We start from the raw sequence: 24,685 nt of genomic DNA, 5'->3' as shown, positions 1-24,685 counted from the left end.
AAAAAAAAAAAACACCCTGGCTTTAGGACCACTTTTAGCTGGCCTACTGCATCAAAGTAACGCCACCATTTATTGGATTTTGCAACGTCTTTAGGGGATTCCCCCGCAATCCCTTTCCCAAGTTTTTGGAGACAAGTGTGTGAATCCAGTCTGAAGTAAGTTCTAGTGATCCTACCATGATGGGCTTTGTTCAGGCACTGCCTGATATGGGATACCAACTGTAGTCCTGCATTGTTACCTTGTCACACCAGAATAGGTGTCCCTAGTAACGATGATACTGATAATATTGATTGCAGATGAAGGGAATGGACAGTTGGCCTACATTTAGTTGTAAGCCGGTGATGGTATGCAGAGGAGAAGGTTTTAATAGATTTCAGCTGTCATCGACTTCCCCCGCAGAGGAACAGCAGCCTTGAGTAGAGTCTGATGCCTGCGGATGCACACGGGACCCTTGTCCACTTGTCACTCAGCTGCCATACCTAGAAAGAAATGAGCGGCATTCCTCAGCCCTTTTCAGGTGCCTGAAGGGTCATCATCTTCGGGTCTACAAGGTACTGGAATGCAGCTTCAGACCCGATCTTGTGTCCTCCAGCTCTTGGCGTGTGAACTTGAAAATAGTTTGAATTGTTTTCAGTCACCACAATAGAGGAGAACTTGCTGCCTTGGAGTTGCCTGGATGTTCTGGCTCAGTACTATAACCCAAGGGAGGACAAGTAATAAACAATCAATGTTCCAGGCTGCAAGCTTAGTCTAAACCAGTGGGGGTCAACTTTCTTGATATGGTGGGCCTCAAGTGTGCCTCTAGACATCACCTAAGGGCCGCACAAAATATTCACTGTCAGAGACAGCAGACACACAACACAATATAGTAAAATACCAATGACATGATACAAGTGATGGTCAGAGACTGCAGACCCGATACAAGTGATGGTCAGAGACTGCAGACATGATACAAGAGATGGTCAAAGACTGCAGACATGATACAAGAGATGGTCAGAGACTGCAGACATGATACACGAGATGGTCAAAGACTGCAGATATGATACAAGAGATGGTCAGAGACTGCAGACATGATAAAAGTGATGACCAGAGACTGCAAACACGATACAAGGGATGGTCAGAGACTGTAGACATGATACAAGGGATGGTCAGAGACTGCAGACATGATACAAGAGATAGTCAAAGACTGCAGACATGATACAAGAGATGGTCAGAGACTGCCGACATGATACAAGTGATGACCAGAGACTGCAAACACGATACAAGGGATGGTCAGAGACTGTAGACATGATACAGGAGATGGTCAGAGACTGTAGACATGATACAAGAGATGGCTTCATGAATCCGACACTACTTCTCCTGCTGCCCTCTACCATGGTGACTCTCTCTTGACTCACTCCCCCAGACCCAATGGACGGAAGGGAGCGGGAGTCGGAATCCTTCTAGACCCACATAGCACCCTTCAGACACTTCACCCACCTTCCTCTCTGTCACTCTCCTCATTTGAGGCACATTGCATTTGTCTTTTCTCTCTAGTTTCTCTAAGGATAGCTATGATCTATCGGCCCTCTGGACCAGTATCAGCCTTTCTTGATGACTTTTGTATCCCCACTTTCTCTCTTCTGAAATCCCCACACTCATTCTCGGTGACTTCAACATCCCTATTAATACTAACACTCCTGCTATTTCCAAACTTCTCAGTCTAACCTCCTCCTTTGACCTGAAGCAATGGATACATGATCCTACTCACTCTGACGGGAACACACTTGACCTTTTTTTCTCCCACCTATGCACTTCGTGCAACCTCTCCAACTATCCTTTTCCTCTCTCTGATCACCACCTTATTAGTTTCACTTTCTCCCTCTCTTCCACCTCCTTTCCCTCCAACCGCCCAACAACAGTTACCTGTAGAAACCTTTACCGCCTCAACCCTTCTCTTTACTACTAACCACCTCTATGACAAAAACTCATCCCAGCCCTGCCCCAACTTAGCCACTTCTGTTTTCAACACTTCACTGTCATCCTCCCTAGACAAGCTCGCCCCCCTCTCTACACACAGAATCAGGCCACGACCCGTACAACCTTGGCAGACAGATGTCACCAGAAGCCTGAAAAAACATAGCCGCACTCTTGAGCGTCTGTAGCGTCTGTAGCGTAAGACTAAAGCCTCCTACACACGATCGGATTTTCGGCAGGGAATTGTGTGATGGCAGACTGTTTTCCTAAAATCCGAACTTTGATACGCTCCTTCAGACAATTGTTGTCCAACTTTCGGCCAACAAATGTTGGTTAGCAGGCTAGTAAATTTTTGGCGGACAACGGTCTGTTGTCAGATTTTCGGATCGTGTGTACACATGTCTGTGACACAAAAGTCCAAACATGCATGCTTGGAATCAATGCTCACCAAACACGACATTAGCAGAAGGTGCCCAAAGGGAGACGCTCGAGAGCTGAAATTCCACGGAGTATGTCACTACGTTCGTGTATGTTTGCCGACAATTTTGTGCCGTTAGTATTCAAGACAAAATCCAGGCATGCTCCCTTCGGACAAAAGTCTGACGCTTTGTCTGCTGAAAATCCGATCGCGTGTACGAGGCTTAAGACTCAGAAAGATTTCAATCAATATAAATCTGCTCTCCAAAAATACAATTCTTGCCTCCTCACTGCCAAGCAGACCTATTTTATCGCTCTCATTAACAACTTAACATCCGGTCCCCATCAACTCTTCTCTACCTTCAACTCTCTACTTCGTCCTCCACTGCCTCCTCCAACTAACTCACTCACTGCCCAGGAGATCGCCAATCTCTTCAAACAGAAGATTGATGCAATTTGTGAGGAGATCTTCACTGTCTTCTTCACCTAACACCCCATGTCCACAGGTACAATCATTACTTCCTTCATTTAACCCCACCACTATTGACGAGGTTGCTAAACTTTTCTCTAACGTCCACCTTACCACCTGCCCCCTGGACCCTGTTCCCTCACAAATGAAACGTTCCCCATCTGGTTCTATTCTACACTCCCTAACTCAAATCTGCAATCTCTCCCTCTCTTCTGGCATGTTCCCAAACTCTCTAAGGCCCGGTTCACACTGGTGCGATGCGAGAACCCTGCAAATCCACTGCGGGTTCCCGCATCACACCCGACTTGCACGGGAGTTCACACTGCCATATGCGAACTGCTGGGGAGTGTCATACAATGTTAACGGCACCCCCCAGTTCAGCTCGCATATCGCACTGCGAACTGACAGTTCGGACATGAATCTGATCGCATAGGTGTGAACACCCATGCAATCCGATTCTGGTCCGAACAAAAAAAAAAGGGGTCCTGTGCGTGTTTGGACCGAATGCGGTGTGATATCAGCCATACTATCTGTATGGCTGAAATTGCATTGCACAGACATCGCATGTGATGTGAACAGCAGTGCGCTGCGAAGTGTGAACCAGGCCTAAAACATGCATTAGTCACCCCATTCTTAAAAAAGCCCTCACTAGACCCTACCAATCTTAACAACGTATGCCCCATCTCCTTGCTTCCTTTTTTATCCGAACTCCTCGAACGTCTGGTTTACAAACCGACTGACGACCACCTTGCCAAGAATAACCATCATGCCTTTTGGTCTCCATGACTGTAGTCTTCACTGGTTCTCATCCTATTTATCCAACCGCACCTTCAGTGTCACTTACAACTCTACTGGGGTTCGGCCAAGCCACCATTTCTGTGTCAATAAACGCAGACAAGGCGGCTCGGGAGCGAGCTTGCATGAGTGCTTTTAGGAAGCAGCTTCCTATGGGTGCACCTGCCGAAGCGGAGGAGCCAAGAGCGTCGGTGGGGGACCCCAGAAAAAGAGGATCGGGGCTGCTCTGTGCAAAACCATTACACAAAGCTGGTATGTATGACATGTTAATTATTTTAAAGGGGAAAAAGGGGAACCTTTAATGTTACTTTAAGTTCACTTTGGAAATTGCTCACGGTGGATTTCTTTTCAGAGGGCAGTTGACAGATGGCTGGGAGGCAATATGTCCCCTCCCCGATGCCCGTTTTAACCCTCAAAAAGGCTGAACCACTGTGACCAAGCCAGGTGCATTGCGTGCAGTTGCAGGGCAGTTGCCCATCGACTCCCATTTACTTGAGTAGGTTGCATTCAGAAGTGGTCATTATTGCACAGGGGCAGTAAAGGCCCTTCCATATCAATGCACTTTTGATGTGCTTTTGTGCAGCGTAGGGCCCTTTCACACTGATGTGCTTTTGTGCAGCGTAGGGACCTTTCACACTGATGTACTTTTGTGCAGCGTAGGGCCCTTTCACACTGATGCGCTTTTGTGCAGCGTAGGGTCCTTTCACACCGATGCGCTTTTAATGCGTCCCTATCAACTTACGTTGGAAGGTGCCTTTTTGGTTCGCTTTTGAAAAACTGCACCGTAAAGGCGCCTTCCCTTGTAGGCCAATAGAGCATGCAGGACTTTTCAAAGAGCAGCAGTGTGAGCAGTTACATAGGATTTAATGTGGAATAGTTTTCCTGCGCTTTTGTCACCCTGGAAGAGCACGGAAAAAGCGAACCAGTGCGAAAGGGGCTGAAATACCGCATCTCAATCACCCGCCTTTATGGAGGTGTGAATCGATATTGATTTGTTTATTTTTTTTTTTTTTTCAAGTCTGCTAGATTAACCACCTCCTTACTGCCATATTGTATATATATAAAAAATAATACATTTGCCCATACCCTTTCCTCTGTTATGAATGGGCTGAATGTTTGTAAGTGCAGCATGAAAGAGGGGCAGGAGATTCAGGCTGGGTTCACACTAGTGCGAATCGGATGAGGGTTTACTCGCATCCAATTCGCACACCAGGAGATTGTGACCGGCTCTCTATGGAGCCGGTTCACACATCTCCGCTGCGGCTCCGGTGCAAATTGCACAGGGGTCCTATGCATCTTTTGGTCTATCTCAGGTCTGAATTCAGCCCAAAATCGGGCTGAAATCGGACCTGAAACGGTGAACAGAGATGCACCGGACCCCCTGCTGTGAGCCGGAGCGTGCTGCGGTGTGAACCCAGCCTGAAGGTGAAGGTTGGAGAGGCCTAAAGGGCCACTGACCACCAGAGATTGTGGGATGTTTTTTTTTAAAGGCACAGAGGTTTTAAAGTGCCACTGACCACTAATGATTGTGGGCAGTGGCGGCTGGTGTTTTTTTTTTGGGGGGGGGTGGCAACAAACAACCACCCATCCCCCCCCCAAGTGGCACCCACCCCTCCCGGCTGTTTGACGGTCGGTCCGGCACTTACCCCATCATGGCGGGTCGCAGGCAGCGTGGCGCACCGGCTCAGCTCCAAGTCCTCTCCTCCATGGTGGCTTCCAGCTCCTCCCCTCCTCCTTCTAGACATCCAATAGAATCGCCTGTCCTTTCAGCCAATTGGGTGACCGGTGTCAAAACCTGCTTCCTGATTGGCTGGGAGGAGGATCAGTGTTACAACAGAGAATATTGATTTGCTCTTGTAACACACTTGGGTGGACTCGGAGCTCACTCTCTGCGACCCAAGCCCACCCTATATTGAAGCCTATTAGAGCCTCTGGCTCTAATCGGTGCTTCAAAAAAAAACAGCTCCCCCGCATTGGAATCCGTGCAGCGGTGTCCTGAAAGGGGCCGGACACATGGATAGGGGAGGCAGCGATGGACGGGGGAGGGCGGCGCCCTCTTCCCCCCTAATGAACGGGCCACCCCCGAGTGGGATTTTTTTTTTCAGGGTAATTAAATAATCTACAGTAAATATATATTATAATATAAATACAAATAAATAATAAAATTAAACATACCCAAATTCTGGTTCTTTTTTCCTTTTATTTAGTAAAAAAAATGAAAACTGGTGGTTATTAAAGTGATACTAAACACACACTGTTTAACCACCTCCCGCCCGCGGTATTAACCAGCCGGCACGTCCCCTTGAAGCAATATTGGTAATATCGGTCAGTTTTTTGACCGATATCTCTAAAAAAGTGAATATCGGCCGCACCAATAATCGTTCGATCCCTAATAGAAACTCACTGAAAACTGAGCATGTGCAGAGCTGCCAGCAGCTGCTCTGCAGAATCCCCAACTGCAGTGGAAAAATTGACACAGGGTGGAGGTAGAGAGCAGCAGGATCAACCAGGTTTTTTGTAGAATACAGAAAAGGAATGCCACAGTGACTGAGTGAGTATGAGCAGCATGGACTACACTATTTATTGATAGTTTTTTTAATGATGTGGGTTTAGTGACACTTTAAATACCGCTAAAAGAAAGCTCTGTCTCTCTAGAACAATTTTATAAAATGAATTTGGGTGTAGTGTTGCAGGACAGAGTAATTGTCAGTCAGGCTATCGCAGTGTTAAAAACTAAAAAGGGGCTAGAAATGAAGGGGTGTTACATGAAAAAATCATGAAAAATCATGTCAGTGTAGTGCAGCCCAAACCAGATGCTGGAATTCTTACAGCGTTGTCAACCTTCTTCCAAAAGTGACCCAGGGCTGCTCTAAACTTTCAGGATTGTCAGGATAAGAGGTTTAACCTTGAAATATCAGGTGTGACGGACCCGTCCAGCACCCAGCTTTGGTGCTTCCATCAGTATACAGCTTCCTCCAGTCTGGACATAGGAACCAGATATTATAGCTGATCGTACAAGACTAGCCGACAAATAGCTTGTATGAGAACTGGAACTGTTTATCAAAACTCACACAGAATTTATAATACACTAGACCATGTGAGCCTGATCACATTATCGTATGCAAAGGAAATTGCATACAGAACTATACCGTAATTAACATAACTAAAGAACAACCAACATATACTATATGGTAAGCCACCTCTAGCAAGTAATAGCTGACAGTGATATAATTAGCATGAGCTAATAAACTAGTCACTTAAACCATTCTAGGTGACCAGACTGCCCGACACCTACAACCCTGAATACAAAATACTGTACAATACACATTGTTATAAGCATAAAACATAACATCTCACAATAACAAGGTAACATAACAATAACATAACATAATAATGACATAACAAGGTAAAGTGGTCACAATATTAATCAGCTGTTCAAGAGATGAGCAGACTGCCAGAAACAATGGAGTCTTAATTAACACAATTAATAATGGGACTGTACCCTAGGAGGCATACAATGGGAGAGACACACATTTGTGTATTCTTTCCACTAGACAAGTCATTAGAAGACAAACCATGTTCCAGCATAACGTGGAATTACTTTATCTTCATAGATTTCTTAAGAGATATTGTTGATAAATATTTTTGTCCCATTTAAAAGTTTTCCCAAACCACGCTCTAAGCCTCCATTAAGTAGTTGTCCATTTTCTCGGTCACCCTGTGCTCCTAATAGACACAGGGTGACTTGGACATAAAAGGGGGGAGCTGAAAAAGGAGTTTCTGACCTCTCTAAGATAAGCTGGGTTCCAAGGGCCCCCCGCCCAAAGTGACTCCTGTCACATCAGGCACACTGGAAAGGTGGAGGGAAAGTTATTTAACTGGGTATTATTCAAGCAAAAGATGCATTTTTTTATTGTCATATGCTATTGGGCCACTTTATTTATGTTTATTCAGTAAAGATGGAGTTGGGCTTTACCTGTCCAGCTGTATAATCTTTACCTCTAGAGCAGTGGTCGCCAAACTGCAGGCCGCAGGCCAGATTTGACCTTTTCGACGCTTGCCTTTATCCGGGTCTTGGTGCACTATTCCTCCCACTGACACCAACGATGGGGCACTATTCCTTCTACTCAGGGCTTTTTTTCTCAAACAATAGGTGCTGGAACTTAACCATGGCCCCACAAAACCCCTCCCTCTACACACACCCTCCAAATCACATCAAATAGTGGGTGTGTTCAGTCAAATTTCACGAAAACAGTAGGAGGGTCTTAAAGGGGCATTAAATACCAGGATTGCATTACATACAGAGTGCAGAGCTGTCACTTGTACACACAGAAACCGGACTTCTGTGTTTACAAGTGATTGAGAAGAGCAGGCACCAAAGGGTCTGAGCCAGAGGTGGTGGAACTGAGTTCCACCAAGTTCCCCCTGAAAAAAAGCCCTGCTTCTACTATTACCAATGACGGGGCACTATTCCTCCTACTAATGCCAATGATGGCGCACTATTCCTCCCACTGATATGGGGCACTATTCCTCCCTCTGACACCAATGATGGGGCACTTTTCCTTCCACTATTACCAACAATGGGGCTCTATTTCTCCTACTAATATCAATGATGGGGCTCTGTTCATCCCACCGGCACCAATGATGGCGCACTATTCCTCCCTCTGACACCAACAATGGGGCACTATTCCTTCCACTATTACCAATGCTGGGACACTATTCCTCCCACTGATACCAATGACGGGACACTATTCCTCCCACTAATACCAATGATGGGGCACTATTCCTCCCACTGACACCAATGATGGGGCACTATTCCTCCCACTAACACCAACAATAAGGCATTATATTTCCCACTGACACCAATGATGGGGAACTATTCCTCCCACTGACACCAACAATAAGGCATTATATTTCCCACTGACACCAATGATGGGGCACTGTTCCCCCTACTGACACCAATCATGGAGCACTATTCCTTCAATTGACACAAACAATAGGGCACTATTCCTCCCACTGATATCAATTATTGGGTCTAGTCCTTCCACTGACTACAATCACCGGGCATTATACCTCCCATTAATACCAATTATGGGGCACTATTCTGCCTTCTACAAACTACAGGCACTATTAATTTTTTTACTCACAATAACCACCAAGCCTGGGACATTTTTTTACTGCCCCTGGCCACAGTACGGCCCCTCTAAAGTCTGAAGGACTGTAAGCTGGCCCTTTGTTTGGAAGGTTTGGAGACCCCCGCCATAGAGGGAATGGATGTAGATAAGGAGCCTGGTTCCTTATTATCGCTCCACCCCAGGGGCGGACTGACCATTCAGGCACTCGGCATTGCCCGAGGGCCCCATGCCACTAGGGGGCCCCATCAGGGTTGCCAGCCTCAATAAAACCAGGGACAGTATGTACAAATCTGTGTTTTTGAAAAAATCCCAAGATTATAGCTGCCCCGCCTCTCCAGTACCTTTTCAGTGTGTGTGTGTGTATTCTGTGTGTGTATACTGTGTGTATACTGTATGTGTGTGTGTGTATACTGTGTGTGTATATTGTGTGTCTGTGTGTGTATACTGTATATGTGTGTGTGTGTGTGTATACTGTGTGGCCCCATAATCTTTTGCCTGGGGGCCCCATAATCTCCTATTGCCTGGGGGGCCCCATAATCTTCTATTGCCCGGGGGCCCCATGAGTTGTCAGTCTGCCCCTGCTCCACCCCGACCACTCCAAAGCAATATTTAAAGTATGTTTGCAGCATGAAGTGCCTTTGGAGTTACTCATTAATTTAGGATGTCTTATTCTACTGTGTGTTGTAGTGTAGTAAAGAGATTTATTGAGCCTTCAAGTGAGCCTTCAAGAGATTTCAAGTAACCAGTTTTGACAGTATGTGCCTGGAGGGTAAAGGGAAAAAGACAGCCGTGAATAACATGGCGCCATTTAGTAGGCACACCTGGTTAACGGGGAGCCAGAAGAATTTTGTTTTGGATTTTTTTATGGTATGCACATATAGAAAGAAGTATATACTGTGCACAGGTTTTAGGCAGGTGCGAAGAAAACCTGCCAAGTAAGAATGCTTTCAAAAATATAGATTAGAATTTTTTTTTTTTATCAATTTACAAAATGCAAAGTGAGCGAACAGAAGAAAAATCGGAATCAAATCAATATTTGGTGTGACCACCGTTTGCCTGCATACCAACGTCAATTCTTCTAGGTAGACTTACACACAGTTTTTGAAGGAACTCAGCAGGTAGGTTGTTTCAAAGATCTTGGAGAACAAATCACAGATCTTCTGTGGATGTCGGCTGCCCCAAATCCTTTTGTCTCTTTATGTAATCCCAGACAATCGCCATGATTGTGAGATCAGAGCTCTGTGGGGGCCAAACCATCACTTCCAGGACCTCTTGTTCTTCTGTACAATGAAGATAGTTCTCAATGACGTTGGCTGCATGTTTGGGGTCGTTGTCCTGAGGCAGAATAAATTCGGGCCAATCACACACCTCCCTGATGATCTGACGTGAGGGATAAGTATCTGCCTGTATTTCTTAGCATTGAGGACACCATTTATCGGGCTATGTTGAGGAGCGTAGATGCAATGGTTGGCCAAGGGAATTTAATGCAGCAGATGAAAGACACATCGTGCTTACTTCCCTTCCACATCCGAAGATGTCCAGCAGTGCCCTCAGCACAGAACTGGAGGAAACCAGTAAACCAATCTACTGTCCAGAGAAGTCTGTCTAGAAGTATGTCCAGAAGTGGTCTTCAGGGAAGAATTGCAGCCAAAAAGCTATCATACCTCCGACGTGGAAACACAGCTAATTGACTCAACTATGTACGAAAACATAGGCACTGGGGTGCACAAAAATGGCAGCAGGTGCTCTGGACTGATGCATCAAATGTGAAATATTTGGCTGTAGTAGGAGGCAGTTTGTTGGTGAAGGGCTGGAGAGCGGTACAATAATGAGTGTCTGCAGCCAACTGTGAAGCACGGTGGAGGTTCCCTGCAAGTTTGGGGCTGCATTTCTACAAATGAAGTTGGAGATTTGGTCAGGCTCAACAATGTCCTCAATGCTGAGAAATATAGGCAGATACGTATTCATCATGGGTGGGATGGAATCTCCAACCCTGTGTTCAGGTCTTATGGATAGCCAGCAGGTTGTGTGCCCAGGTCCAGACAGCCCATATAACGAGGGGCTGGTGAGAGCAGAGAGTGGAGGAAGGGGGAGTGTGTGCAGCTTGCTGCTGTATCAAGACAGACCTGTGTCTGAAAAGCTGTCTGCCCTGTGTGAGACTACATCCCTGGTAAGGGGGGACTTCGTATCTGAAGTACTGGGACGGTTGGGACGGCTACAAGGGCCTGTGAGACCAGAGAAGGGTCTGGGAGGCTGGGAGAGCTGAGGCGACTAGCAAGTCCAAGGGGGCTGAAGGAAGTCCTGAAGTCTGGGGGACAGTAAGCAAACCCAGGGGTCTGGAGAGTTCTGTTGAGGCCAGGAGTAGGCCGGTTCAGCAAGGAACTGCAAGACAAAGTAAGCCTAGGAGCCAGGAGGCTTGGCATTTTCGGTTGTATGAATTTACTGGAGAAGAACCCCTGTGTGGGAAATCCTGTGTATAAACTTTTATTTTGTTCCTGTTAATAAAAATGGGCTGCCATGCCCTCAAATCTCATAACTGACTGCTGTGGACTCACTATGTGAAGATGCATTTACCACTGAGCTAAACACCCCAATATCACAATATATATATATATAATGTAGATTGAGACATTGGATGCACATCTGTGACCATTTATGAGCTGTTCCAAGATCACACTTGCCATCTTATGCCACCCCACCCTTTTCACTCACAGGTTGAAGTCCATGACATGGGGAAGCCGCAGCATCCCGGAGTTGGAGGGGAAAGAAGAGATGCGTATGGAGTTGACCAGTGTGGAACCCCGCCAGGAAACTTTTGCTGATTTCTTTGAGATGTGTCAGAGTGGAACACAGGACAGCCCCTTCCTGGACTTATCTCCACAAAACTCCACAAGTGGGGTAAGAGCATCCTCATTGGTCTGTAGGACACTCCAATCTTTTCACACTGACCGTAGCTGACGTCAGAAGGTCATATACCTTAAAGGTGACCTGCTAGGCTGGCTATTGTGGGTCAAGATGAGGCTCTTTGCAAGGTGCACATCTCCTGCCTCTGTACTGGCACTGTTTACAGGGGCAGCTGTCAGCACTGGATTGAAGCCTAGACTGCAACCTTCAAACATCCATCCTAGCAGATTCTCTTAAACTCACCACACACATTATGATCTGATTGAACAATTTCAACCAACTAGTGCAAGCTCCTGCCTTATTGGATACAGACTGATTAGATAGATTAGGTAGGTCCTCAAAGTTTCGTAGTTTTAGTAAATTTAAAGCTACATGGTTACATAGTAGGTGAGGTTGAAAAAAGTCCATCAAGTCCAACCTATGTGTGTGATTATATGTCAGTATTACATTGTCTATCCCTGTATGTTGTGGTCGTTCAGGTGCTTATCTAATAGTTTCTTGAAACTATTGATACTCCCTACTGAGACCACCGCCTGTGGAAGGAAATTCCACATCCTTGCCGCTCTTACAGTAAAGAACCCTCTATACAGTTTAAGGTTAAACCTCTTTTCTTCTAATTTTAATGAGTGGCCACGAGTCTTATAAAACTTCCTTCTGCAAAAAAGTTTTATCCCTATTGTGGGGTCACCAGTACGGTATTTGTAAATTGAAATCACCTTTATTAGTTTTGTTGCCCTTCTTTGTACTCGCTCCATTTCCAGTACATCCTTCCTGAGGACTGGTGCCCAGAACTGGACAGCATACTCCAGGTGAGGCCGGACCAGAGTCTTGTAGAGCGGGAGAATTATCGTTTTATCTCTGGAGTTGATCCCCTTTTTAATGCATGCCAATATTCTGTTTGCTTTGTTAGCAGCAGCATGGCATTGCATGCCATTGCTGAGCCTATCATCTACTAGGACCCCCAGGTCATTTTTTATCCTAGATTCCTCCAGAGTTTCTCCCCCCAGTGAGTAGATTGCATTCATATTTTTGCCACCCAAATGCATTATTTTACATTTTTCCACATTAAACCTCATTTGCCATGTAGTTGCCCACCCCATTAATTTGTTCATATCTACTTGCAAGGTTTCCACATCCTGCAGAGAAGTTATTGCCATAAATTGTACGGTCAGATTGTAACATGTATGGTAACCCTAAAGAAGTGCTCCACGTAAAATGTTAGTTTATGGAGCCATTCAGTTTTAGCTGTCATTGGCTAGCTCCTTCTGAATATCAGAGTTGCCTGGCTATCATTCCAACACTTTGGCTCCAGTACTTTCTGAATTGCCGATCTGAAACAAGTATGTAGATCAAGCGTGGAGCCTTCACCTGTCCCAGGCTTGTTCTAGGTGTCAGAAACCATGAAATCAGACCGAGACAGAAGTACAGTTAAATCACACTTGTTTAATAATAAAAGTAAAAAGAACAAACGTAGTCAAAACATAGCCAAAGTTCAGTAACCAGAACGGATAGTCAGCCAAGCCCGAAGTCAGGGATCAATGTAGTGGAACAGCGAGCAGGATCTGGAGCCAGAAGGGATGTCAGCAAAGCCAGTTTTTAAACAGGAACGCAGGAGATAGTTTATTGTGATGTGACCAAGGCGAAGGCAGAGCTGCTCTGGACTGGACGGCTTAAGTAGGCAGGACTGACGAGCAGGATCATCAACAGCTGAGTACTTGTGGAGACAGATGGGAGCTGGCAATTAGCCGACAGCTGAGCGGCCAGCTCAGAGAAGGAAGGGTTGAGCCCAGCCCTGACACTAGGTTTCCTCTAAAGTGAACTTGTACCAGGATATAAGATAAATCAAAGAACCCAGAGGTGCCTTCACATACAGTGATACGCCGCGGTTCTTGTAACCCCCACATCACATGGTGCTCCATAATGAAATACTGGAAAAGACCCACATCATTTAGACATTTTTGAATGAACCCACCCCCTCTTTTCCATTGGGCAGGAAGGGGAAAACTTGTGTAAAGACACAATGGTAGGCAACCACAGAGAGGTGGAGATATCCTTTAAAAACATAGAAGAAACCAAAGATCATGGGAAGGGGTGGGGGACGTTGAGGTTTGGTCAGCATTTTAAAGGGGAATGTCCAAAATAAAGTGGTTGTGGTCAGTACACTGGTAGGGTGATAAGATAAGTTATGCATTGGTGGTCAAGGTGCCCACCAACCAAGTACTGCTCTCTTTACATTGGTGGTCAGTTTGGGGGCCCAGTAACATCCCTTCTTACATTGGTGGTCAGTGTGGGGTCCCAGTAACATCTCTTCTTACATTGGTGGCTAGTGTGGGATCCCAGTAACATCCCTTCTTACATTGGTGATCAGTGTGGAGCCCCAGTAACATCCCTTCTTACATTGGTGATCAGTGTGGGGTCCCAGTAACATCCCTTCTTACATTGGTGATCAGTGTGGGGTCCCAGTAACATCTCTTCTTACATTGGTGGCCAGTGTGGGATCACAGTAACATCCCCTCTTATATTGGTGATCAGTGTGGAGCCCCAGTAACATCCCTTCTTACATTGGTGATCAGTGTGGGTTCCCAGTAACATTGCTTCTTACATTGGTGGCCAGTGTAAGGTCTGAGTAACATCTCTTCTTACATTGGTGGCCAGTGTGGGATCCCAGTAACATCCCCTCTTACATTGGTGATCAGTGTAGAGCCCCAGTAACATCCCTTCTTACATTGGTGATCAGTGTAGAGCCCCAGTAACATCCCTTCTTACATTGGTGATCAGTGTGGAGCCCCAGTAACATCCCTTCTTACACTGGTGATTAGTGTGGGGTCCCAGCAACATTGCTTCTTACATTGGTGGCCAGTGTAGTAAGGTCCCAGTAACATCTCTTCTTACATTGGTGGCCAGTGTGGGATCCCAGTAACATCCCCTCTTACATTGGTGATCAGTGTAGAGCCCCAGTAACATCCCCTCTTACATTGGTGATCAGTGTGGAGCCCCAGTAACATCCCTTCTTACATTGGTGATCAGTGTGGGGTCCCAGTAACATTGTTTCTTACATTGGTGGCCAGTGTAAGGTCTGAGTAACATCCCTTCTTACACTGGTGGCCAGTGTAAGATCTCAGTAACATCCCTTCTTACATTGATGATCAGTGTAGGGTCCCAGTAACATTGCTTCTTACATTGGTGGACAGTGTAAGGTCTCAGTAACATCCCTTCTTACATTTGTGATCAGTGTGGGGTCCCAGTAACATTGCTTCTTACATTGGTGGACAGTGTAGTAAGGTCCCAGTAACATCTCTTCTTACATTGGTGGCCAGTGTAGGATCCCAGTAACATCCCCTCTTACATTGGTGATCAGTGTGGAGCCCCAGTAACATCCCTTCTTACATTGGTGATCAGTGTGGGGTCCCAGTAACATCCCTTCTTACACTGGTGGCCAGTGTAAGGTCTGAGTAACATCCCTTCTTACATTGGTGGCCAATGTGGATCCCCAGTAACACGCCTTCTTACACTGGTGGCCCGTGTAGGGTCTCAGTAACATGAATAAACTCCCAAGCGCTTGATGCCACTAAATGCGTTTGAACAAACGCGGCTTGGATCGTTTTTGTAGCTGCTTTTCTCCTGTCAGGAGAAAAGCCTTTAGAAGAGCTCCAGTGTGGATGAAGCTTTATACCGCCACCTTCAGGAGGAATTAGACACTGCTTCTGTTTTTTACTGGTATCCTAGGAGGATCGACATCTTTTTTTAACCGCTTGCCAACCATGCACTGTTACCCCCTTCCTGCCCAGGCCAGCTTTCGTACTTTGAATGACAATTGTGCGATCATGCAACACTGTACCCAAGCAACATTTTTATCATTTTTTTTTTCACACAAATAGAGCTTTCTGTTGGTGGTATTTAATCGCTACTGGTTTTTAAATTTTTTGCTAAATAAATACAGAAAATTTTGAAAAAAAATACCCCCAAAAAAGTTTTTTAAAGTTTGTTATATGTTATTGTTTTTTCCTTCACTGATGTGCGCTGAGGAGGCTGCACTGATGGGCACTGATAGGTGACACTGATAGGCTGCACTGATGGGCACTAATGGGCTGCACTGATGATGCGGCACTGATGGGCGATGATTGGTGACACTGATGAGGAGGCACTGATAGGTGACACTGATGGGCAGCACTGATGGGCGCCGATAGGTGACACTGATGAGGAGGCACTGATGGGCACTGATAGGTGACACTAATGGGCACCACTGATGCGCACTGATAGGTAACACGGATGAGGTGGCACTGATAGGCAGCACTGATAGGTAACACTGATAGGCAGCACTGATGAGCTCTGATGGGTGACACTGATAGGCAGCACTGATGAGCTCTGATGGGTGACACTGATAGGCAGCACTGATGAGCTCTGATGGGTGACACTGATGAGGCAGCACTGATGGGCACTAATAGGCTGCACTGATGGGCAGTACTGATAGGTGACACTGATGAGGTGGCACTGATAGGCAGCACTGATAGGTAACACTGATAGGCAGCACTGATGAGCTCTGATGGGTGACACTGATGAGGAGGCACTGATGGGCACTGATAGGTGACACTGATGGGCACCACTGATGCGTACTGATAGGTAACACGGATGAGGTGGCACTGATAGGCAGCACTGATAGGTAACACTGATAGGCAGCACTGATGAGCTCTGATGAGCTCTGATGGGTGACACTGATGAGGTAGCACTGATGGGCACTAATAGGCTGCACAGATGGGCAGTACTGATAGGTGACACTGATGAGGAGGCACTGATGAGCAGTAATGAAGTGCATTATTGGGACTGCACTGATAATCCGTGCCCTGATTATCAGTGTACGTGTCCCTTTTAGAGAAGCTGGGATATCATCTCTCTTCTCCTCTCCTCACACTGTCAGCATGAGGAAAGGAGTGCCGATAACCAGCTTCTATTTCCATCCATGATCAGCTGTGATTGGACACAGCTGATCACGTGGTAAAGAGCCCATGATTAGCTCTTTACCTTAATCTGTGGTCAGCAGTGTCCGGAAGACAATGCTATCACAGAGTGAGCTGCCCCAGAGGACCAACAATGTAATGTGGACTAAGTACAAAAAGCCTGTTATTAATCTATATCCAAGGACTTTTTTTGTTCTATATATAGAGTAGGGAATGGATAAAACCTCTGCCACGTCCATCCTCTTGGGGGATATTTCCTGTCACTTTCTGTCCTGAGACACAACAGACAATGAGAGACTATCTCTATATATAAGGGAAATCCTCTCTCACCAGAACAAGGGTCCCCATCAGAAGACTTCCCCTCTGCTCTGGTTCCGGTGACAACTCAAATATTCTTTACAGAGCGGTCACCAAGACAAATAGGGTAAGGCCTCACTATAGCATACAACCGTGAATAGCTGTGTTTACCAGCACAGGGGGGCACAAGTATTCCGTACATCCCCATAGCTCCCAACTGTCCCTGATTTGAAGCAATGTCCCTCTGTCCCTCGTTCCTCCTCATTTGTCCTTCATTTTGGTCTGATACATATAGTTGTACATTTTTATCTTTCAAAAAGTGTTTCCCAGCGCTAAAACTTTCATCCAAATTCTAAATTGCTGCATTTTGTAAATTTTAAGAGCCAATATAAAGGAATAGTAGTGGTAAAAAAAAAAAGCACTTGTGGATTTAATTAACCTTTTTTGTTGGTTAATTCTCCTTTAAGGGGGTGTGACAGGGGGCGTGTCCTATGCCCGCATACGTTTGCTAGTAGGTGTCCCTCATTCCCATCTCAAAATGTTGGGAGGTATGCATCCCCGTGCAGGCAGTCCAAATGATGTCAATCGGGGTGCAGCGGCTGCATTAACACAGCTGCTGTTCCCAATTTGACATCCAATGCGTGTCCCCAGACTCCCAACATTGTGAGTTTGGGGACACGCACCCGCATGGATATAAGATTGGGAGGAGCGGCTGTGTCCATGCAGCCGCTGCACCCCAATTGACATCAATGGAACTGCCTGCATGAGGAATGCACGGGAACACGCGGGTGCGGGTAAACACAGCCTCAAGCCGCGTACACACGAGCGGAATGTCCGACAGAAAAAGTCAGAGGGAAGCTTTTCATCGTCTATTCCGGTCGTGTGTGTGCCTCATCTGGCTTTTTTTTTTTTTTTCGAAAATTCTGACGGACCTAGAAATGGAACTTGTTCTAAATATTTGCGATGGAACCAATTCCTATCGGGAAAACCGCTCGTCTGTAGGCTGTTCCGACGGACCAAAAACGACACATGCTCTGAAGCAAGTACGAGACGGAAGCTATTGGCTCCTGGCTATTAAACTTCCCTTTTCTAGTCCCGTCGTAAGTGTTGTACGTCACCGCGTTCTGGACAGTCGGACTTTGGTTGGACTTTGGTTTGACCGTGTGTAGGCAAGACCGCTTGAATGGAATTCCGTCGGAGAAACCTTCGGAGTTTATTCTGACGGCAAAACCGGTCGTGTGTACGCGGCATAACGCTCTAGTACACTCCTTGTGAGCAAGGCCTAAATCTCCTCAGCTGGGACACCCAGAAAGCAACGAAAGCTAGACATGTGCGATTAATTTCGTACGAATCGAAAATTTGTACGAATTTCCGTAAATTCGTACATTCGGGAGGATCCGAAATACGAATTGCTATGCTTCCGAATTTTGTACGAAATACGAAATTTCATTTACGAATTTCGGATCCAAATTCCTAATGAACATTCGTAATTGTTACGAAAAGTTAACGAACCTAAAAGTTAAAAACCCCAGGAAGTCAGCACAGCACAGGGATGGTGGGAGCCCCTCATAATGATAAATTCATCATAACGAACATTCGTAATTGTTACGAAAAAATAACAAACCTAACGAAAATTTGTATTTCGTACGAAATTTCGAACACGAATTACGAATTAATCCCAATACGGAACTGAACGAAACGCAACAAATTTATTGACGGCGCAAATGTCTAATAAAAGCCTAACCCTTTGATGCTCCATTCAAAAGTATTGCTGAGAGATGGTTGTAACCAGGGGTGCACCGATACCATTTTTTTTACAATGAGTACAAGTACCGGTACTTTTTTTTTTTTTTTTTTTTTTTTTAGTACTCGCCGTACTTTTAGTACTTCATTTAATAATAATTAAATGAAGGAGAATTGGGAGTTAATTAAGGCTGATTAGAGTAAATTAAGGGTTGTTAAGGGGTTAAACAGAGGAACATTTGTCCATCCCTCTGATCCGCAGATGAAGAAACAGAAAGATACAAAAAGAAACAATGTTTCTTTTTATTTTAGTGTTTCAGGTCTGAGCAATGTTGTTAATAAACATTGCCGGCTGCTTTTTTTTTTTTTTTGACAGCTCCAATTACTGGACTTCTTTAACACCGGGAAGACCCACTGACAGCTCAAAGAGCCGAGCCAGTTTCAGGTCTTGGTGCATTTGCACGAGTACCGATAGCGCAAATACTCGGTATCGGCACCGATACTGATACTAGTATCGGTGCAACCCTAGTTGTAACACAGAAAAATGGATTAAGATAGTGGATGTGGTGACCAAGGCCAGTGACATGTTCCTCTCATTGCCCCCGCAGGTGGTGTTTCCGTGGATGACCCCCAGAGACGACTTCAGCTTCTGCGTCCTGGACCACAGCGGTGAAGGGTGGAGGGGAGTCGGCAATATCTTCTTTCAGGAGTAACCCCTGAGCAGACACATATTTGCGTGAATACAGCTGTGCTGAGAGATACCGGCGGCTAACGGAAAGATCCTGATCGCTACTTGCGATCAGGAGCTTTCTGATCATGTGACCACCGTGATAGCAATTTACAACGGTCACATGATCAGAAACCCTGCCTTGCCTCCTGGCATCATAAACCAGGGGGGGTCCAAGGGATTATTAATGAGATACATCACTCAGCTCAGAATTAGTGGAAGTCATGCTGAAAAAGAACAGAGCAGACCCCTCAGATGTTCTACTTACACACACAGGAAAGGACTGCTGTGCGCCCCCTGCTGTTCCAGACTGTCTAATCTTTTTTTTCCTTTTTCCCTTGTTGTTTGGGATTGTTCGCCCCATGATAGTTGTGTGTTATAGATTTAATTCATAAAAGAAAGACCTTCTCTGCACTGAACACATTAATCCCCCTGTGAAAGAAAATGTGCTTGAAAAATGCAAGTGAAAATAGAAATAAATATGTGTCACTTCACTGCCACCACTATACACCCCATATACAAATTCATCAAAAAGTAAGCAACGTAAAAAAAAAAAATAATGAGTTACTAGTAGAGCTGTAATTCCACCCTAAAAAAAAAAATGCACATAAAGTTATAAACAGCTCTATATGTATCTATACATAAACGTGTATGTAATAAATAAAGTTTTTAAAAAACACCATTGTGGATTAGTGATTCCCCAGTAATATAGTGAGCAATACAAGTCCAAATGTAAATAAAAAAAGCATAAATGTCTTCTTTCACCACACCAAGTGTGTTCACACTCTGCAGATTCCTTCTACCAAACAATATTGCCTGTCATTTCCCCAGATATGCAATATGCACTCGTATCAGAAATCCCCACACACACCTCACTTCTCATCCAGCTCTGTTTCACGTCTATTCATCTCCACTACTCCAAAAGCAGGTATAAAAAATGGTCAGGGATCACGTGAAAAAGAAAAAAGGCTCCACATAGTGCAGTAAAACTCAAATAAAACCTGTTATTCCACTAGAACATATCTCACCACAAGGTTTCTTGTCACAAAAAATTCCGCATAGCTCAATATCCAATAAGCAGAGGTAACACCACACACGACACAGATACTGCGATCTCATCAAAGCACTCAGCCAACGGTATAGACCCGACTTCAGTACCGTCACCACCGCCAATCACTCTTACTAGACATGTGCAATTCGTTTAGTTCCGAATTAGTGTTTTAACGAATTTTGACAAATTTTGAGAAATTTGTTAATTCCAAAATTTTGAATTTCCGCAAATTTCGAATTTCCGAACTTTCGGAATTTCGGAAATTTCTTAAATTTGAAAATTCAAAAATTTGGAAATTTGAAAATCCAAAAGAATGAAAATCTGGAAATTCATAAACCCGAAAATCTGAAATAATTAATAATAGATATTAAATTTATAGGTTTCAGAATTTCCTTTCAAATTTGGCTGTTAGTGAACGTAACGAGTACGAATTTATCCAAAGTTACGAATTATCTGAAATAATGAATGCCATATCTAAACGAATGGAAAGTAACGAGCTAATAATAATAAATAACAATAATAATAATAAAACCTTTTTATTATTATTATTTATTATTAATTTGTTCCATTCTATTTCTTTAGATGCTGCATTTGTTATTTCGGATACTTCATAATTTCAGATAAATTTGTATTACGTTCTCAAACAGCCAAATTTGAAAGGAAATTCCAATACCTATAAATGTAATACTTAGTTATTATTAGTTAGTTATTATTTCAAATTTTACTGATTTTCTTTCTTTTTTTGAGATTTTGAGATTTTCTTATTTTTGGATTTTCGAATTGTTGAATTTCCGAATTTTCGAATTCCGAAAATCCGGAAATTTGAAAATTCGGAAATTCAAAATTCGGAAATGTGAAAATCCGAGTTTTGGGATTTCCGAATTTCCGAATTCTGAATTTTCAGATTTCCGGAATTCCGAAAAAAAAGCAAAAAACGAATGAAACGAAAACAAACACATTTTTTGTCAGTGCACATGTCTAACTCTTACTGCCTTCACCAAGTCACAGCCCCACAGGGGTTCGCTGGGTCGCCAGGACGTGGCACAGCCCCAGCACTCCTTTCCTGACTTGGGGTGAAGTAGCGCAACTCAACCCCTGGACTTACAAAATTCAGCAAAATGGCGGTAACAAGTGGCAAGGTGCTGCGGACGCCAGGCCAGGCGCACAGCCCTGTACTCCTTCCTGACTTAGGGTATGTAGCGCACTCAATTCTGGACTTACAAAATTCAGCAAAATGAGGATAAGTGTCGAGGTTCCCTGGTCACCACGCTGTTGCGCACATCCCCCGTACTCCTTTCCTGACTTAGGGTATGCAGCTCACTCAATCCTGGACTTGCAAAAAGGCGATAATAAGTGTCAAGGTGCCGCTGTCGCCAGTCCGTGTGCACAGCCCCAGTACTTCTTTCCTGGGGGGGGGGGGGTGACGTAGCACACTCAATCCTGGACTTACAAAATTCAGAAAAATGGGGATGACAAGTGTCAAGTTGCTGCGGTTGCCAGGCCGTGCGCACAGCCCCAGTACTCTTTTTCCTGACTTAGGGTGAGTAGCGCACTTAATCCTGGACTTACAAAGCTTGCAAAAAAGCGATAAGTATCAAGGAGATATGGTCACCAGGCCGCGCACAAAGCCCCAGTACTCCTTTCCTGAATTCGAGGGGGAATGTAGCACACTCAATCCTGGACTTACAAAGTTCAGCAACGTGGGGATAACAAATGGCAAGGTGCTGCGGTCGCCAGGTGATGCGCACAGCCCCAGTACTCCTTTCCTGACTTAGGGTATGTAGCGCACTCAATCCTGGACTAAGAAAGTTTGCAAAAAGGGGGATGACAAGTGTCAAGGAGTGATGGTCGCCAGGCTGTGAGAACAGCCCCAGTACTCTTTTCCTGACGCACTCAGTCCTGGACTTTCAAAGTTTGTCAAAAAGAAATGACAAGTGTCAAGCTCCTGCAGTCGCCAGACCATGCGCACAGCCCCAGTACTCTTTCCTGACTATGGGTAAGTAGCGCAATCAATCCTGGACTTACAAAGCTTCAAAAAGAGGATGACAAGTGTCAAGGTGCTGCGGTCTTCAGTCCATGCGCACAGCCCTAGTACTCCCTTCCTGACTAAAGCCTCGTACACACGATCGGACTTTCCGATGGGAAATGTTGGATGTCAGGCTGTTGGCGGTAAATCCGACCGTGTGTACGCTCCATCGGACAATTGTTGTCGGACTTTCCTCGCACAAACGTTGGCTAGCATGTTTTCAAATTTTCCGCGGACAAATGTCTGTTGTTGGATTTTCCGAGCGTGTGTACACAAGTCCGTCGGACGAAAGTCCAAAGTACAAACACACATGCTCGGAAGCAAGGACGAGACGGAAGCGGTCGGTCTTGTAAACTAGCGTTCATAATGGAGAATTAACATTCGGGACGCGGCAAATTATGAAATCTCCAAACGCAGCACACAATTCTCTTCTTCTTTAATGGGATAATAATGAAGCTGCTTTGCTGGTGATACTGATGGAGTTATTGCAAACTAATTTTCAAAGGCTTTTTTTTTTTTTAGTGATATCAAGAATAATATTATTATGTTTTTTTTTTTTTTCATTTGGGCAAAGTTACCACAACACCATTATCCTGGAGTTTTTAAGATCAAAGATACAACTATATTGGTGTCCCTTGTCAATTTTACATTGTATTTTTTTAAATGTAACTGCCTACTCCCAAACTGTCATTTGAAGTAAAACACATAGACAAGTATTATTCTACACAATTTATTGTGCATTAATAAAAGAAAACAAATAAAATTAGACATGTTATCTGCCAATAGAACTTAACCAAAAAGTATAGTGTGTGATTGTATACTGTATGATTGTATAGTGTGTGATTGTATACTGTGTGTGTATACTGTGTGATTGAATAGTGTGATTGTATACTGTGTGATTGTATACTGTGTGATTGTATAGTGTGTGATTGTATAGTGTGTGATTGTATACTGTGTAATTGTATACTTTGTGATTGTATAGTGTGATTGTATACTGTGTGTGTATACTGTGTGATTGTATAGTGTGTGATTGTATAGTGTGTATACTGTGTGATTGTATACTGTGTGTGTATACTGTGTGATTGAATAGTGTGATTGTATACTGTGTGATTGTATAGTGTGTAATTGTATAGTGTGTGATTGTATACTGTATGATTGTATACTGTGTGATTGTATACTGTGTGTGTATACTGTGTGATTGTAAAGTGTGATTGTATACTGTGTGATTGTATAGTGTGTGATTGTAAACTGTGTAATTGTATACTTTGTGATTGTATAGTGTGATTGTATACTGTGTGTGTATACTGTGTGATTGTATAGTGTGATTGTATACTGTGTGATTGTAAACTGTGTAATTGTATACTTTGTGATTGTATACTGTGTGTGTATACTGTGTGTGTATACTGTGTGATTGTATAGTGTGTATAGTGTGTGATTGTATACTGTGTGATTGTATAGTGTGTGATTGTATACTGTGTGATTGTATAGTGTGTGATTGTATACTGTGTGATTGTATAGTGTGATTGTATAGTGTATATGTGTATACTGTGTGGCCCCATTATCTCCTATTGTCTGGGGGGCCCCCATGAGTTGTCAGTCCGCCCCTAGGGGGGCCCTTTAGTCTTTCCTGATTCCCGCTGATATACTGTCCTCGGCTCTCCTCTGTCATGTTTCACTCAAGCTGCCAGCGAGCTCTCCCACTCTGTGTTATAAAAGGGCCCCCATCCACCAATCACAGAGCAGAACAAGCACATTCCGTCAGTGGTTGGCATGGTAACCGGGGACGCGTCCTCCGCAAGCCTGACAGGTCGTCTCGCGCATGCGCCGTGTTGTCAGGAGGGGGGGGGGTTGATCGTGTAAATCTTTCCTCTGCGTAGGGACCCTCTTCCTGTCGTTGCATTTATGTTTTGCACTTCATCGTCACCGTCTTTTGTAAATAATTAGGTCCGAGATCAAAGTGATTAAAAAAAATAATAATGATTCAGTTTGCTATTGGCTGTTATGGCTTATATACCTCCCCCACCACCTCCTTACCACGACCCGTAAACTTTCTCCGCCCACCCGTTGGTTGAGAAGCCCGGTGTTTTCCTAGTGAGCGTCACACCGCCCCTCCCCCCCTCCCCCTCAACGAGGGCGGACTCAACGCGGTCCCCATAAGCTTAGCTCCGTCCCTTGGTGTGCGCGCGCACAGCGTGGTCCCTCGATTTGCG

The 24,685-nt window shown here is 44.7% G+C and overlaps 1 protein-coding gene across 8 annotated transcripts in view; it reads left to right on the top strand.

The window, feature by feature from the left end:
- Nucleotides 1-20,423, top strand: part of INCA1 (inhibitor of CDK, cyclin A1 interacting protein 1) — a 45,533-nt gene extending 25,110 nt beyond the window's left edge. For all 8 annotated transcript variants that reach the window (XM_073623063.1, XM_073623066.1, XM_073623061.1 and 5 more), the window contains 2 exons: nucleotides 11,487-11,670; nucleotides 19,280-20,423. In XM_073623063.1, the coding sequence (XP_073479164.1) occupies nucleotides 11,487-11,670; nucleotides 19,280-19,384 (289 nt within the window). In that variant the 3' untranslated portion in view covers nucleotides 19,385-20,423. The remainder of the gene's footprint in view (nucleotides 1-11,486; nucleotides 11,671-19,279) is intronic.
- The last annotated feature ends 4,262 nt before the right edge of the window (nucleotides 20,424-24,685 follow it).

This window comes from Aquarana catesbeiana, linkage group LG03 (genome assembly GCF_042186555.1).
Source record: "Aquarana catesbeiana isolate 2022-GZ linkage group LG03, ASM4218655v1, whole genome shotgun sequence".
Taxonomy (NCBI): domain Eukaryota; kingdom Metazoa; phylum Chordata; class Amphibia; order Anura; family Ranidae; genus Aquarana; species Aquarana catesbeiana.
This window is presented reverse-complemented; position numbering and strand designations above follow the sequence as displayed.